General features: G+C 33.7%; 1 protein-coding gene across 2 annotated transcripts in view; it reads left to right on the top strand.

The window, feature by feature from the left end:
- Window positions 1–16,706, top strand: part of CPNE8 (copine 8) — a 255,959-nt gene extending 239,253 nt beyond the window's left edge. For both annotated transcript variants that reach the window (XM_065934624.1, XM_065934622.1), the window contains 3 exons: window positions 312–369; window positions 4,987–5,060; window positions 14,820–16,706. In XM_065934624.1, the coding sequence (XP_065790696.1) occupies window positions 312–369; window positions 4,987–5,060; window positions 14,820–15,008 (321 nt within the window). In that variant the 3' untranslated portion in view covers window positions 15,009–16,706. The remainder of the gene's footprint in view (window positions 1–311; window positions 370–4,986; window positions 5,061–14,819) is intronic.
- The last annotated feature ends 2,297 nt before the right edge of the window (window positions 16,707–19,003 follow it).

Below are 19,003 nucleotides of genomic sequence, written 5' to 3' on the forward strand. Positions count from 1 at the left end.
AGACTGGTCATTCCTGAAGAAAATCCAAGTGAATTAGCATATGTACAGAGTTCAGAAAGGATAAGAGTGGAGTCAGGTGTATTATTCTGTGTTAATATTAAATATGTTCAAAAGGACTTTAACAAACTTCTGTGAAAAAGTGTCAGAAAACTTTAGAGTTATTCTGTGTTAATATTAAATATGTCCAAAAGAATTTTAATGAACTTCTGTGAAAAAGTGTCAATACTTAGGATATTATTTTCTTCCTAATTCTTAGTTGTTTTCCTAATTCAGTTTCTTAATTGTGTACAAATTGTGTATTCTCTTTGAAGGCTTCAAAACTTCCAATGTCAATAATTATAGTAGGTGTTGGACCAGCAGAATTTGATGGTGAGTAATAAAATTTCAATAGCATTCATTGGGAATTTATTAACTGTAAGTCATCATGTACTTACATATCTATCACTCCTTTTTGTTTTGCATATAGGGATATGAGTGTGCATGTGGATTTGTATGTCCATGTACATACAAACATAGATATCAAATAATGGAGTCTATTGAAGTGAACAAATTAAAAGAATGTCTTCTGAGTAGTTCATTATCTCTCTAGTATAGGTTAATTCAACATGTACCTTTCTGTTTTATTAAAGATGAATTGTTCCTCAAAATATTTCTTAATATTGAGTGATAAATTGAGTTTTTGTTCCTAAGGCAAAACAGACTGTGGGTTCCCTAAAAACTTTTAAGGGTGAGCACTAAATTAATAAACCACTATGTTGTGAAGCGTAATAATGGATTTTCAGATCTTGGCTAGTTGATAGACATTATCTTTGTAAATATTTATGTTCTGGCCTATGAGAGAGCAAAGTAAAATGAAAGTGGGTCTGACCATCTGAAACTTAATAAGACTATATAATTATGCTAAATTCATTTATTGGGTAGTTTTCTGTTTCTGTTGGCTCAAGCCATCTTCAGATGCCAATTAGTGATGGGTGTTCATGTAACTAGTAACCTGGGTAAACTCTAAACTTAGGCTGTTTCTTGTCACCTGATGGATTCCTTTAAGAGAAGTCTATGCTAGATAGCAACTGCATAACCACATAATATTCACCTGATTCTTGTGTTTTTACATTGATAATGAGAATATTTAGCTTGGAACTTTAGAAATTAGAATAATTTAAAAATATTTGAAACAACTTTTGGTATGTTACAGGTTAATTTAGGCACATAGGTGGCTAATCATAATATGATCATCTCTAAGATGATTCTTGCTTAACCACCAGTGCCTCCCCAATACAGACAGTATAGATCTGTCAGTCTCAGGTAAAACAACACAGCAGTTATATTGCCGATCTTGTAGATTCTTTCCTTTGATTCCATATTTGGCTGGTCACACTTTGCATCATTGAAATCTTCCAGTTTCTAAAGCAAAATCAGTTTAGCCCTGCCTGCTGTTGCTGCTGCTAATATTTTCTCTGTCTCTGAATATTTACATCTGTTTTCATTGTCCATCAGGCATGAATCTGAGCTACTTCTCTGGAGTCAGGAAAACTAAGACACATCTTTCTTGTTAATACTTCGTGTACTCGATCATCTGCACTGAGCAGTGATAGGCTACAATTCACAAACTTTACCAGTTGCTGGGTTAAAGTAATTCATGATTTCCTTTTCAGAAACTAATTTGCCTTTGCCTCTCAAGTATGCACTTTTCGCTGGGTACATTCCAGGTCTCCCAGAGTCTTGTGGAAGGCCATTGTTAGGTGTAAGACCTCAGTCACTTGTTCCTCAACCTCCCACACATAATGTGTGAATACAGAGCAACTGACATTTCCTGGAGAACATTTCTGGTCATATATTTCTATTCAAAGCAGCAGGTGCAGCTATTTGGGTACTACCCTCATACAAAAGCCACACTTATTTATTTTCTTCAATTCTTTTGTTCCCAATGAATTATTTCTCAGAGTTTTGAGGTATGAAAATTCATTATTTCCTCCCTGACTTCTTGAACCAACTTAAAAAAAATATGCAAGAGTCACTCAAATAGAAATCAAAATGTAAGTTTAATTAATAGTAGTTCAGAATTGGAGAATCTGAGTTACACTGTGCACAAACTCAGACTTCTTGTTTCTTTTCTGCCCCAAAATTAAATGACCTTAACTTTATCTCAAGGCCTCCTCTGGACAGGAGCAGAGCCTTGCCTATTTATCATGCCGCAGGGAGAAATTGCCTTCAATTTGAGGATAGAGTACTCCAAAAAGAGATTCAAGGTCAGTTCCATCTCCCAGTCTTAGTTATCCTATGAATCACTCTTCTCATGAGGAAGAGTGAGTGAAAATTATAGACATAGGGAAGTTGCCTTCCCATAGAATTCTGTTCTGGGAATTAAAGTGAAGTTTTCCTCTGGCAAGCCTATAGACAGGGAGTTAGGGTCCTGAAACACCTGATTTTTGTTTTCACCCTGATGGAAGAAAATTTCTGAGTTACATTCAAGTTGGTACTATCTTATCAGAGGAGCCTTTTTCTAGGCACTTCCAAATCTACCATAAGTTTATATAGTATGCATATAAATTAGTAGGAAAAGACTGAAGTAAAACTTGCATATTTTCTCAGTTAGCTACATAAATACAACATCTACATGTATTTCAACCAAGAGGTTTACATAGGCAAGAAGTACAACATATTGCCATCCATTCTTTGAAAGTAGAGGAAATATAAATTAACTATTAGATTAATGAGTATTTAAATGTCTTATTTCTGAATTTCAATGAGAATAATTTAAAACTTTCTGTATAATTTTTCCAAGAAGAATTTCTTTATCCTTAAAATGCAACAAGTCAATGTAGTATCCATTTAATTGCCTTGATCCAAGTTTAGGAAAGGGGGGAAAATATAAGGGGTTCTAATATCATTTTGCCTCACGAGACTAGAAATAAATACAGATCTGTTTCTTATACATCTTTTTTCCAGAGAAGGGATCAGGTGGGGAACTGGGGCTTACAATTTCAGGCTCCTTGAGGACCAGATGATCTGAAAACTTGAAGGGTGAACATTTCCCTTTCGCCACTTACATGCCATTTCTTTTCTTCTTGCTCTCAAATGTGTCATTTCCAATTCTGCTACCTGCAGCCTTTTAACACAAAGGACATACTGAAAAGTGGGTGATATTTTTATAGCATCTCATTCTAATACATTATTGCCTGAATAACTGCCATTTTCTTTAACTGAAATGAAACATTCACAAAGACCAATGGAGATTGTAGAGGACCGTGGAAGGTGAGGCCCAGAACATCATCTAATTTTTGTTTTCTATTTTTGAGTGAGTATAGGGTAATCATTATGAGTTATTAGAAAATTAGATAATATAGGAGAAAATTCTCTGATCGCTGACATGTCACCATCAATGTTCATTTATGTCTCAAAGTAATATGAAAATTTTGAAAACAAACCTAGAAGAAAAAAGATATTAATTATTGAAAATATTTGAGTATATTGAATTTTCCTATTTAGATAAATAGGAAATTTAGATAAATAGGAAAGAAAAAAATATTTCTTTTGTATTTTGAATAATTTAGTTGCCTTGTTATTGGAAATTTATATAATTCACTAAATATTGACATATATATCTAAGCAGATTACTGGATGATGGTTCACTATCAATTATATGTACTTGCAATGTTTCACCCCAGATATTTATTCCTGAAAATATGTATAAAAGTAAAACTTAAAAAACATGTTATTTAAAAAAAGAAAAAAAACTTAAGGATATAAAGAACAGTTTGATGGTTGCCAGAGGCTTGCCAGGGTTGGAGGTGTGTGAAATGGGTGAAGGAAATCAAAAGGCACAAACTTCTAGTTACAAAATAAGCAAGTCATGGGGATGTAATGTACAGTGTGGTGAGTATAATTAATATCATATTGCATATATGAAGGTTGCCAAGAGAATAGACCTTAAAGTTTTTATCAAAAGAGAAAAAGGAATTTGTAATTATGCATGGTCAATTAGACTCATTATGGTGATCATTTCACACTATATACAAATAGTGAATCATTACATTTTACTGCTAAAAATAATATAATGTCATTTTTCAGTTATACCTCAATTAAAAAAAATAGGAAAAACAGTAAAATATCTTTAACTGAAATGCATTATCCAAGCACTGAAGAAAACAGTGAAAAGGTGAGGACTGTATTCTAGTGTTTTTAGAGGGCAAAAATCAGACAACTGCAAATGGCTCTCTGGAGTCTGGTGAATATCATGTGTGTACAAAATGAGTTATTAGTAAGAGAATTATACTTTAAGTACAAATTAGCATTCCTCATGTCATTAGTTACTTACAGAATTCTCACCAAAAAACATTAAACTCTGGGAAATGTTCTCAATTGTAGCATAACACTACTGTATACCACAATCCTGTTATGTTATACCATTCCCAAATAACAGCTGACCTGTGTAATGTCAAAATTATTTTTAACCAATGAAAAAAAATCATACCTCAGAAAAATCATGATTTATCCAGTCACTAAAAGATGCCTTTTTGTTTTAAATTCTATTCACAAAAAGATTACAGACAATATGATTGCATAGTTTGTTGTAATTTCAAAGAGAATAAAGTTCAAATTGTTATTGGAAATTCTATAATGATTAGTACCAAGTTTCTTAAGTTAGAAAAAAAAAAAATTAGAACTGAATGAATCCATCATGTAAGCATATAGCCCAGATTTGAGAATTTTTAGGATGGGAGATGTACCTAAAGACTTCTACACTGTATAGGCTCTCCTCACTTTTCAAAGCGTCACATGAGGTCTTCGCTTACTTTCTTCATTTGTAAAATTGGCATTCAGTTAAGTTTTGTGGAAGAAATCACTGCGGAGATGAAAGGATCAGCAAGCTTTCTGCCTTTACACAGTACATATTGTTACTTCATGCATCTTGATTTCCTTATTGCCTACATTGTTAGAGTATATGGTTAAAATGCATTGGATAAATTATCCTATTTTATTTTCAAGCAATGGTTGAATTGGATGGGGATGATGTAAGAGTTTCCTCCAGAGGAAAATATGCTGAAAGGGACATTGTGCAGGTAAGAAATTTGATGAAAATTATTTATTTTGTTCATTGTGAAAAGTTCATGTCAGTTCTGATTTGTAAATGAATAGCTTAAATTGAAATCAAATCTCAGGTTCTGTTTAATTTAGGCAGATGATTATGAGATGCATGTTAAGTAACAGGACCTAAAATAAGTACCCAATTACTTTCCCCTGTACTTCATGTTCACCACATATAAAGCAGAATTGTTAATAAGTATCTTTTCTTACATTATTATTAACAGAAAATGTCACTGAGGTCTTTAGTAAAATTAAAATTCAGAAACACAACAGACTTTTAATGATGCTTATTTATTTATTATTTAGTCCTCAATAAAGATTAAAAATATTTTAAGATAGCTGATACATATTCAGCATAACTAAACTTAGTAGAAACAAACCAAAAATGTAAATTTTTTAATTTTTCTCATAGATTATTGCTAGAAAAGTAGAAAAATAGATCTTAGAATTATATGTAAATATAAAAATTATATAAAGGGCATGTGTTAACATAGCAATATATAATAACATAATAATTTGTCTAACATAATAAAATATAGCATAATAGTAGATTATATGTTTCTATATATAAATATATATATATATATATATATACACACATGATCATAATTCTGTTAGAATTAAGAAAAATACTTAAAGTCTACTATTCTGGGAGGGAATAGAAAGAAAAGAATCAGTTTAACCAAATTTTAACCAATACAGTAAATTTATGATTGAAGCAACGGAGTTAAATCAATTAAATTTGTGCATACTTTAGAATGTTTATATCTTTTAGGATGTCAGAAACAAAAAAGACTGTGAAGTACACCTTTTAAATAGGAAATGGAAGTCCCTGTTGCAATTTGAGCACATGATTTAAGAGTTTTGAAAGTGCAAATAATGGAATTCAATATTATCTCCTAAATAGTAACTTATATATTCACCCATAATATAGTCATTAAGAGAATCTATTTGGAATCTAACAGAATTTGGTTCAAATCCTGGATTGTCCTCTGTGATAACTTGAACGAGCTTTCTAAATTTCAGTGTTCTGGCATTGTTGTAAGGATTTAATCATTAATATATGTAAAATACATTACTTCAATAACACTCAATAAAATGCAAGAAAAATAATTTTTAAAATTAGAGAGGGAAAATAATATAAAATAATTCATAAATATAATAAAAAAGATGAATCTTGACAAATACAAATGCATTATTCTTTATCAGTCAGCAAAATTGTTTTAAGATAGAAACATCTGTATAACAATTTTTTAAGGAGACAATTAAATATGATTTAAACTTTTAACCTAATGTTCTTGGTAGAGTAAAAAGCACACACACATGAATAATTTGTTTAAAAGCATCTGACAAAAGGAACATGGTGATGTGGTCATCTATTTAAGAATCTATTTAAGAACAAAACAATGTTTTGTTTTTATAATTAGACACTTTATTCACCTTAATCTGGTTAGCATAATTATAGATCCAGGTAATTGCACTTTTTTCTAAAAGTCTCTCCATAATATTTGGTTCACAATTTCCTTAAAATCAAATTACTGCAAGGAAGTATAAATCTGAAGTATAAATGTTTTATGTTACTCTTTTAATGCATTTTTACAAAGTTAAAAGAGGCAACTTCATCTTTCGTAGTATCCTCTAAACGATGCTTAAAGGAAATTGGCATTACCCTCTCCCTTAGAAGGTAGCTGCTTCCCAAGTGGCATTAGTGGTAAAGCATCTGCCTGCCAACACAGGAGACACAAGGGATGTAGGTTCGATCCCTGGGTGGGGACAATACCCTGGAGGAGGAAATGGCAACCCACTCCAGTATTCCTACCTGGAAAATTCCATGGACAGAAGAGCCTGCAGGCTACAGTCCATGGGGTTGCAAAGAGTCAGACACATCTGAGCACGCACACACGTTAGAGGGTGGTTAAGACTGCTCATATCACTAAGGTTTCCTTTAAGATGACTAATATGTTACGTTAGTGACAACCAAGTTTTTTAGTTATTTTATTTATGAAACAAAAGTTCCCTTGATCATGAAAGTCTTTCATCTCTAATTGGATTTGCTACATTGGACAGAATATTGAGATAGGACTCAGGTCTATGAAATTATAATGTTGTCATTCTGATCTTGAACAAGTCAATAAATTACCCTTGAGCCTTTCTTTCATTATTTACAGACTCCATCTCCATATATCCATATATATATATATAAAATGTATAAATGCATTACAACAGCAACATAACACATTTTTAAGGACTTTAAATATATATATATATATATATTCTCATTAAAAGTCAGAATCTTGAGACTAATCTATCATCATAAAGTGACACTGAGGTCACCAAAGATTTTGAAGACACCTGATGATATATATAGCTAAAGACTCGAGGAATTGACTCAAGCTATTCTACCATGTAAAGCTGAACTGAAAAAGTCATGAGATGTTACAGATACTGAACAGGATCTTCCCAGAGAATTAGTAGCCTCCTGAATGACAACGGCATCTTGACTTACATGTCTATATTTATTTAAAGATATTTGATGAATCCTTTTCTAATCTCATGGAAAAGTTCCTAAATGTTGATTGTCTTTTAAAAATAGTTTGCAGGGTAATCATTTACATATCACATTGTATTCAAGAAGAATTAGCAATTTTTCTCTCACCTTAATTAAAATCTCATAACATTGCACAATTACAGGTTTCCTGGTTCTACCATTCACTAAAACATTTTTAAATGAGTTATTTTTAAGAATAGAAATATTCTTGAATGTTTATAATATTGAGGTTGCAAAGACACACCAAGAATAATATTGTCAATCTTCCTACCATCAGAAAATATCTAAGTCATCATAATCAATGCTGTAAACACTGGTGGTTAAAATAATGTCGGAAAATAAGATCTATTTAGGCTGTCTTAACTTTTTGCTACTTTTGATTTCTTACACATTGCTAATGAAGTTAACACACTCCAAATGAGATCCCAAATTTCTTAAGTGGACAAAAAAAGCCTAACTGTAAATAGTAGAAGGTAGCTGAGTTCCACAGAAAGTTGGGAGTGGTAGGTGGGATTTTTATTATTATGTCAAATATTAAGTGGCATCCAACTTCTCCATTGTTGTTGCTGTTCAGTCACTCAGTCATGTCAGATTTTTGTGACCCCATGGACTGCAGTACACCAGGCTTCCCTGTTCTTCACTCTCTCCCAGAGACTGCTCAAACTCATGTCAGTTAAATGGATGATGCCATCCAACATCTCATCCTCTGTCATCACCTTCTCCTTCTGCCTCCTATCTTTCCCAGCATCAGGGTCTTTTCCAATGATTGGCTTTTCGATTCAGGTGGCCAATTCATTGGAGCTTCAGTATAAGTCCTTCCAATGAATATTCAGGGTGGATTTCCTTTAGGATTGACTGATTTGATCTCCTTGCTATCCAAGAGACTTTCAAGAGTCTTCTCTAGCACGACAGTTTGAAAGCATCAGTTCTTCGGCTCTCAGCCTTCTTTATGGTCCAACTCTCACATCCATACATGACTACTGGAAAAACCATAGCTTTGACTATATAGAACTTTGTTGGCAAAGCATTGTCTCTGCTTTTTTTAATATAGTCTTGATTTGTCATAACTTTTCTTCCAAGAACCAAGCGTCTTTAAATTTCATGATTATAGTCACCATCCACAGTGATATTGGAGCCCAAGAAAATAAAATCAGTCACTGTCTCCACTTTTTCCCCATCTATTTGCCATGAAGTGATGGGACCAGATGCCATGATCTTAGTTTTCTGAATGTTGAGTTTTAAGCCATCTTTTTAACTCTCTTTCACCTTCATCAAGAGGCTCTTTTCATTCCTCTTCACTTTCTGCCATAAGGGTGGTGTCATGTGGCATATCTGAGGTTATTGATATTTCTCCCAGCAACCTTGATTCCAGCTTGTGATTTATCCAACCTGGCATTCTGTATGATGTACTCTGCATGGAAGTTAAATAAGCAGGGTGACATTATACAACCTTGATATATTCCTTTCCCAATTTGGAACCGGTCTGTTTGATGTCCGGTTCTCACTATTGCTTCTTGACCTGCATACAGGTTTCTCAGGAGGCAGATAAGGTGGTCTAGTATTCCCAAACTTAAGAATTTTCCACAGTTTTTTTGTGATCCACACAGTCAGAGGCTTTAGCTTAGTCAATGAAGCAGAAATAGATGCTTTTCTGGAATTCCTTTACTTTTTCTATGATCCAGCAGATGTTGGCAATTCAATCTCTGGTTCCTCTGTCTTTTTTAAATTCAGCTTGTACATCTGGAAATTCTCAGTTCACATACTGTTTGAAGCCTAGCTTGAAGGATTTTGAGCATTACCTTCCTACTATGTGAAATGAATGCAATTTTGTGGTAGTTGGAACATTTTTTTGCGTTGCATTGTCCTTCTTTGCGATCAGAACAAAAACTGACCTTTTCCTTTATGTCAAATCTTAAGTAGCATCCATCTTCTTCATATAATAATAATACTTAATCATTTATTAAGTCCTTCATATGCTAGGCAGGCTAAAAGCTATAATGTTACTTCACCTTGACCTTATGAGACAAGTACTTTGATTACCATATTTTATAAAAGAAAAAATGAAGTTTTATCTCTCTTGTCCATACTCACATAGCTAGTGAGAAGTAGTGAAATGAAAGTGTTAGTCGCTCAGTTGTGTCCAACTCTGCAACGCCATTGACTCCACCCCCCAGGCTCCTTTGTCCATGGAATTCTCCTTGCAGGGATACTGGGGTGGGTAGCCATTCCCTTTGTCAGCAGATCTTCCCAACCCAGAGATCAAACACAGTTCTGCATTGTAGGCAAATTTGTTACCGTCTGAGCTACCTGGAAAGCCCAGTAAGAAGTAGAGTCACAGTGTAATCTTGAAATTTCTTTTTCTAAAATATTCAACAAGTATTTTGTATATCTTTGATTCTAAAGCCTAAACATAGCATTTAAGAGAATACATGGCCTGACTCTAATCTTCCTTTTTAGCTCTACACAAACACAAGCAAGCACACATGCTCACTTTGCCCAGGCAAATAGGACAATTAATTGTCTTTGCATCACCCATTTCTGTAGTTCTGCTCTTATTTTCTCTTGTCATTTTACCTGGAATACTCTTCCCCCTCACTGGGCTGATTAAAACCCTGCATTTTGAAATTTTCCAGTGCACACAGCCTTTTACAAAGCTCTCTCCCTGAACACTTGAATAAATTTCCCCACTCTTTCACTTTATTAGCATATTATTTTATATCTTCCTCAAAGTACTGGCCACTTTGCCTTTTAATGTTTATAAATAAGGACACTGAAGCCCAAGATGGAATGTTAACCAACTTGAATGAAGTTATTTAGGTCACAAGTCTGTAGATCCAAAAGGCCAACAGAGTTCTGATTCCAAAATCTGTTATAATGCATCCACTCTCCTAAAAGGCCAAATTATAATTAAATTAGGAAGATCTATTCCCCTTTTCATATCACTGTAGTAGTTAACATATAAGAGATCAATTTGAATTTAATTAATATCTCTGATACATACAACTATCTGATCTTGGGATAAGTTAATTAAAGTTTTTATTTTCTTCTTTGTAAGTTCATAATATGCTTATTAAAACTAAATAGATATTGTACTAAATCACTCAGCAGAAAGCCTCCCAACTGCGAGCTACTCAAAAAATTAATACCAGTATCAGTTATTATTGACAGTATATTAGCATAGTCCAGTGGGGAGGCATTTTTATATCATTGTTTCCTAAGCAGCTATACCTTGACATATGACATGGTAGTCAGTCTTATGTGTGATTATATTCATTGTCTCAAGATTCACTCTTATATGGCTATAATATAAACAGCATGCAGGATGAGGTCCTATTGTTGTTATTATAAAACTTAAGTGAGTTATTTTCTATATCAATATATGTAAAGGTTTTCCATTTATTTACTTGCTTGTCCTATGGATTGGCCATTGAATATAATGCAGTATCATTTATCCTGGCTTCATTCAGCTGCTATCCAGCCTATCATTCCCTTAAAAAATATATTTAAGTCATATCTTCCATTGAAAGGTGAATAATAACCTTGAAGGCTTAGAATGAAAAGCACTAATGGAGCTCTGCAAAGTAGGAACAAATAAATTGAACAGAACTGCAATTAAAAGCTCATTTGCCCAAACTGATTCAAACTTTTTTCACAAATAGGCAAAGCTAACTGTTAGAGCAACTCTGTAGAACATTTTCCTTAGACTGGATATAAGTATAAGATAAAGATGCAGAGTGTCAAGGATATGATATCTTCCCACTGAATAGAATGCATTTATTGGTATTCTTTGTATGAATGTGATAAATTAGTTCAAAGTAAAAATTTATTTGTTCCTCTAACCTGAACAGTTTAAGGGTCCAAGTTAATTTAAGGTGCTAGTCAGTGATCAACATACATTCATAGATGTGTGGGTGTTATTTTGAACAGGCGGTCCCTAGGTACAGTGATCATAAATAAGTGATTAAAGGGGACAATAAACAGAAGAGTCTGATAAGTTGAGTGGAAAATTATTACCGTAGGAGGATGTGAACAATAGTCCAAGAAGAAAAGAGTATAATTTTGTCATGAATAGTGTGAGGTTCAATAGTGTGAGGAAACAGAGTCACTTGTCATTTTCATGTCTCACTTAGGGAAGTGCTTCTTGACTTACTGAAGAGTTGAGTGTTCCTTTGGAAAAGATGAGATAATTCAGCTTAGTGAGTAGAACATTCTCAGCCATCTTTTTCTCCGCTCCCAACACACACATGGGAGGAGGCATGCCTCCTGTTAATATCACAGGTACTGTTAACTCAGGTACTCTTAACTCAGGGGCAAGGTCCATGCTCAAGGGACAGATCAGAATCTGTGTCCACATTAGGTAAACATAAATTAAATGAGATATATACCTCCCTGCTTGATTGAAAACTAAGATTTCTTTCTTATCCATTATTTATTAACATGTTTTAAGGATAAGTAGAACTGTATGTATTATGAGAACAATGATTTTGAATTTTAGTTTTGACATCGAGTGTCATAACATTGTTAAAAATAAATTTATGTTTACTTCAATAAAAATTTAACACATCTTACAGCATTTGCTGGAAAAGTGGAAAAAACAGATGTTTTAAAATAACAAATAAGTCAGGAATTACATTTTTTAGATTATGGTACTAGTACCTAAATTTGAAGGAGATAAAAACTTGATAAAAAAAATATTTCTTGTAAAGTTTGATGTGAGTGTAAACAAAAGACTAGTAAGAAAATAGTCCAATATTTATATTGCATATATAAATGTATAAATTAATGAATAGCAATAATAATGACTATCATACATGTTATGAGTTTAAATCTGTTTTTAGCACTTATTTGTTGGTTTTTTAATATAATAACCAAATGAAGAATGTATTATTATTATTATCTTCATTTTATAGAAGAGGAAACTGAGTTACAGTAGAAAATAACTTGTCCAAGATCACGCAGCTAATAAGCAGCAGGACCAGCCTCTGAACCTGGGAAGTCTAATTCCAGAGTTTATGAGTTGAGAGAATAAATAGATAACTAAATTTAGCTTCCATGGTCTAGGAAAAAAGTCAAAACCAAAATAAAAGTAAATATAATAGCAAAGTTGAGGTAAAGGAAAGACACAGCAGGTAAGGTCTCCCTCTTCCCTAGAGAAGTATCAACTATTTGCCAGAGTGTTGCCATTTCCCTGAAATATAGGGATTAGCTATAGATTGTTCAAAAACTGATCTCCTATAAAATATATATATATATGCTTCCCAGGTGGTGCTAATGGTAAAGAACCTGCCTGCCAGTGTAGGAGACATAAGAGACACGGTTAGATCCCTAAGTCAAGAAGATGCCCTAGAAGAGGTCATAGAAATCCACTCCAGTATTCTTGCCTGGAGAATCCCATGGGCAGAGAAGCCTGGTGGGCTACAGTCCATAGGATTGCAAAGGGTCAGACACAACTGAAGTGACTCAGCATGCACACAGGCAACCAACCCATTACTAAAGGTTTATTTTTAAAATAATATGCCTTTTAAAATAAGAATGCAATAAACTATAGCAGAAATTAGATATTTTTTCTCATCAGTCCTTCACTGTGTTCACCTTATAGTGTCAGAGAGAAAATAAATCTAACTTTGTTTGCACCTCTTTGCTTTTTTGTTAAAAATGTCATCTTGTCCAAGTTATATAATAACTTTACAAACATTCATTTATGCCTATTTCTTTTCTCCACTGAAGATTATATTCACTCTGTCAGTGTTTTTCTTATCCTTACTTAGCTACCTTTAGGATAAGAGAAAGATTTGTCACCTTCTGTCACATTTTTTAAAGTTGTGCTGTTTTCCTCTTGGTATCATAACAGGGTAAAATTATGATCACATAAGTATGCTTCTGTCTGTAGTATGCCTTATATTAAAAAAGAAAGAAGTACTTTTCTGATCTTCCTTAAAAGATACTGCTTTCACCATATAAATGGTATTACATTTGCTATTTAACATTTTCACTTGCTTTATCTATCACAAGTATCTGGCTGGTTTAAAGTGTGCTTCCTAATAACAGTTGTTTTCTGAAAGCACATCTTGAGTAACTGCTTAAATCAAAAGTAAATTTCTGAAAATAAACTTAAAGTAGTTATGTATGAGATGAAAGTGTACTCACTCCATGATTCTCTGGGGAAAAAAAAAAGATTTAATTTAAACTTCAAAACATTATATTTAAAAGTTGCTCAACCTCCTGAAATGTCTTCACTGTGCCTTTTCTCCAAAACCTAAAATTACTGCATGCCCAAACTATCACGTTACCAGTTCTCAAGTTGCTTTCAAGAGTCATCATGTCTCTAAGGGGAAATTGAATTACTGCTCTCAAACAGCACATTGTTTTATTAAGTAACCTTTATAACAGAGAACAGAATCAAGCAGTCTATTGTCAGAGGATTCAGTGATACAGATTCTCACATGATTGTTTATATAAAGATAGAGCAATCACTTTTATGTATTGTAAAAATAATATTGATATTTGATATTTGATATATGTCAATAAGAAGTATACCAAAATCTATGCTGAAGATTTCCAATTGTTTATTGTTTGCCTTTCCAAATAACATATAAAAATCAAGCATATTTCAGGTTCATACTAATGTGAACTGTATAAATTTTTTATTCATTGTCCATGTGATTTGATGGTCTGGTAATATAATTTAAAATATTTAACATGTATTCAGGAATCTTTAGCAATGTACACTATTTTTTAATCCTGAATTGAGTAATATTTCTACACTGAAAGCTGAGTTAAGCATGCATTAACTTCATGTGAGAAGAAGCTGAACCCTGAAGAGGATAGTGTTCCATTCAAAAGGGAGTCAGTTTAGGTGTAGAACGTGGAACTGTATAATGCATGTAGCAACAAGATGGGTGCAGCAGGACCAGGAGACAAGAGTTATTGTGGGGGAAAAACATAAATAACAATTCCATCTCATTTTAGAAAAATTATAAGAAAGGTGTGGTCACTGTTAGAGCTATTGATAATGAACCAAATCTCTTTAAAATCATAGTAATTATTATGCTTCTTGCCATTACTCCAGTTTCTCTGATTCTCCTACAACCAAATGTTTATATATGTTGGTTTTGTGTCTATTTTTTTATTTATTTAAATAGCATGGTAAGCTCTGCTAAATAACTTACTTTCAACTCTGTTTTAGTTTGTGCCATTCAGAGATTATATTGACAGAAGTGGAAATCACATTCTGAGCATGGCTAGATTAGCTAAAGATGTCCTAGCGGAGATCCCGGAGCAGTTTCTCTCCTACATGAGGGCCAGAGGAATCAAGCCATCACCTGCACCTCCGCCATACACCCCATCCACACATGTGTTACAGACTCAAATATAACTCTGCTCTGAAATGCTAATGTAACTACACTTTGGCTAGAACTGCTGAGTCCATGCTTTTCTCCTGGTGCTCTATAATGAACCAGGGAATAAAATATTCATCTCAGTTTGGTTTCAGCAGAATTGGCTAGTATGCTGTTTTGTATCCAAAATGTATTATCTTCCTAAACCAAAACTGTAAATACATTTGTTGCATGAGCAACAGAAAAATTGTTTATATGCTTGATGCAAAATATGATGTCTTGTATGAATCTTTAAAAGTTTTTGGACAGAAACCGCTAATTTCCAGTGAATTGTTGGGGAAAAGCACAACCTATGTTTTTAACTCAGATATTGTCTTAGACTGCTATGTGTATAGGAGAGCAGTCTCTCTGTATCAATGTTTACATGTTACTACTTTTTAAATTACAATACTTTTATAACTATTCTTAAGAATACAAGTTTTGAATATTGAATCCTTTGTCTTCTAAATTGCAATAGCTATAATCACAAGAGCAATATCTCTTTGAATGACTGTCTGATCAAATGCAATTGCAAAGAAGGGAAAGTAAAAATAAGTTCACATTTCTCAGTGAGTTGTCTTATGAAGCTGCATCTGTTTAGTAAACAATTTCTCTGTGCTATTTGTCAAGTATGGGAATTTACACTTAGCAGATGTGTACCCGGAAAGAACATGCACTTTTTTATCAAGTTTGGGTTCTAAATTTAAACTGCAGTTTGTTTATGTTTTATAATGATAAGTAGAAATAATAAAAAGTCAAGCATTGTGTACTGTAAATGCACAGAATATACTTTGTGCAAAAAGTAACATCTTTATATTACAAAACTATGTAGAAAGACTAAAATTCAGAATATTTAACTGTGCAGCAGATGTTTTAAACACTTTTTTTCATTATACCTTGCTTAGATATTATTTTAATTCAAAGGGATACTGGCTCTTTTGATTTGGATTCCTTTCCAAGTTACCACACAGCATGTACAGGCGAGTAGTTTTCTGTGAAATTCCCAATTAAATATATACAACTGTGTGACTTAATATTCAACACATTTGTGAAAAAAACCTTCTCTTATGTTCTGATCTGATAGTCCACAATTAAAAATTGTAAAGAGTTTTGCATGTACAATTTTTACGAGGATTACAGTTTTGTGACAAAATGACAGTTGTGTCTAAATTAAAGCATTTCTCTAGAACAAATGGCCTTAAATTCTTAAAGAATTCCTGAAAATGATTGTGAATTTCCTTTAAGTAATAGAAAAGTATGTTGTTTTTCCTTTTGTGTCAGTAGTGTACTTGCTTTGTAATATTTTCCTTACTTATATCTTATTTATTACTTGGTTTATATCTACTATGTGTTGTTCTCTTTGTCCCAAGTTGACTAAGGGTGACTTTTATAAGCATGAAATTATTTTTCAGAAAAGAAAAAAATATATATATTCACACATCTAACAATATCAATGTTATATAATTATGCGATCTTTAATTGTTCATTTTGGAGTATAAATTAAAATCCTTGAAAGGATAACTGTTTGCTCTCTAAATTTTATGTATAAATGACATAGAATCTGATGATTTCCTTTACTGGTCCTAAATGTTTATGCCAGCATAGTTTATTACACTGCAATTTTATTATTATTTGCCTTCATTCTTCAGTTCAAAAATAAAAATAAATAAAATCAATATTCTTTCCCTCTTGTAAAACATCAGTTGTTTTTTTTTAATTGATCAGAAAAAAATGAAAGATGTGTGCTTCTTTGTCTAAATATTAGTGTACCCAACCCAAATCTTGAGGGGGCACAGGGTTAAGAAACAGCCTCAGTTACAAGCTTTATCCTTTGCATGGTTGAGAATAATAGTCAGAAATGTATGTGATATTAGTAACAAATGTAAGATTAGAAAATACCTAGACTTGTCTCTTTGTTGCATAAGTGAAGAAACCAGGACTGAAAGAGTTAGGTGATTTATCTAAAACTCTGTAAAAATAGAATGAGAAAGCCTAGAGATCTCTTCAAGAAAATTAGAGATACCAAGGAAATATTTCATGCAAAGACGGGCAAAATAAAAAATATAAATAGTATGGACTTAACAGAAGCAGAAGATATTAAGAAAATGTGTCAAGAATACACTGAAAGCTACACAAAAATATCTTAATGACCTGAATAACCACTATGGTGTGATCACTCACCTAGAACCAGACATCTTGGAGTGCAAAGTCAATTGGGCCTTAGCGTCACTACAAACAAAGCTAGTGGAGGTGATGGAATTCCAGTTGAGCTACTTCAAATCCTAAAAGATGATGCTGTGAAAGTGCTGCACTCAGTATGCCAGCAAATATGGAAAACTCAACAGTGGCTATAGGACTGGAAAGGTCAGTTTTCATTCCAGTCCCAAAGAAAGGCAATGCCAAAGAATGTTCAAACTATTGCACAATTGCATTCATTTCACATGTTAGCAAAGTAATGCTCAAAATTCTCCAAGCTAGACTTCTACAGTATGTGAAATAACAATATTCAAGATGTTCCAGATGTTCAAGCTGGATATAGGAAAGGCAGAGGAACCAGAGATCAAATTGTCAACATCCATTGGACCATAGAAAAGGCAAGAGAATTCAAGAAAAACATCTCCTTCTGCTTCATTGGTTATGCAAAAACTTTTGACTGTGTGGATCACAGCAAACTGTGGAAAATTCTTAAAGAGATAGGAATACCAGACCACTTTACCTGACTCCTGAGAAACCTGTATGCAGATCAAGAAGCAACAGTTAGAACCAGACATGGGAAAATGGACTAGTTTCAAATTGGGAAAGGAGTACATCAAGGCTGTATATTGTCACCCTACTTATTTAACTTATATGCAGAGTACATCATGTGAAATGCTGGACTGGATAAAGCACAGCTGGAATCAAAATTGCCAGGAGAAATATCAATAACCTCAGATATGCAGATGACACCACCCTTATGGCAGAAAGCGAAGAGGGACTAAAGAGCCTCTTGATGAAGGTGAAAGAGGAGAGTGAAAAAGCTGGCTTAAAACTCAACATTCAAAAAATGAAGATCATGGCATCCAGTCCCATCACTTCATGGCAAATAGATGGGGAAACGGTGGAAACAGTGACTATTTTCTTGTGCTCCAAAATCACTGTAGATGGTGACGGCAGTCATGAAATTAATAGACGCTTGCTCCTTGAAAGAAAAACTATGACCAACCTAGACAGTGTATTAAAAAGCAGACACGTTACTTTGCCAACAAAGGTCCATATGATCAAATCTATGGTTTTCCCAGTAGTCATGTAAGGATGTGAGAGTTGGACAATAAAGAAGGCTGAGTACCAAAGAATAGATGCTTTTGATCTGTGGTGTTGGGGAAAACTCTAGAGAGTCTCTTGGACTGCAAGAAATCAAACCAGTCAGTCCAAAAGGTAATCAATCCTGAATGTCATTGGAAGGACTGATACTGAAGCTGAAGCTCCAGTACTTTGGTCACCTGATGCGTAGAGCCGATTGATTAGAAAAGACCCTGATGGAGGGCAATCCCATAATGGCGAAGGAATAGGACAGGGAGACACCTTCTCCCCTACAAGTTCAAAAAATCATTTGAATTCAGAGCAACTTCCATAAAACAATTTCTGAACACTGTCAGAGGACACCAGGCACCCAGAAAGGCAGCCCAGTTGCCTCGAAAGAATGTAGGACAAAATATAAAAGATGAAAACAGAGACAAAGGATTTAGGGATAGAGGGCTTATCCTGGGGAGGGAGTCATAAAGGAGAAGTTTCCACGCAATAGGAAACCCTCTCACAGGCTTGTCAGTGGGGAGATTTGGAATCTCAGAGGGCTACATAACTGGAAAAATAAAATACAAAACCACAAAGTATGAGCCTAACTGCAACCACCAGTGGAGAAGCAGCTCAGACACTCGCATCCACCAGCAGGGAGTGGGGGCTGGGCAGAGAGGCGCAGGCTGCATCATTGGTCTTTAGCGTAAGGATCAGGCTCGAA

This window comes from Muntiacus reevesi, chromosome 4 (assembly GCF_963930625.1).
Source record: "Muntiacus reevesi chromosome 4, mMunRee1.1, whole genome shotgun sequence".
NCBI classification, from domain to species: Eukaryota; Metazoa; Chordata; class Mammalia; order Artiodactyla; family Cervidae; genus Muntiacus; species Muntiacus reevesi.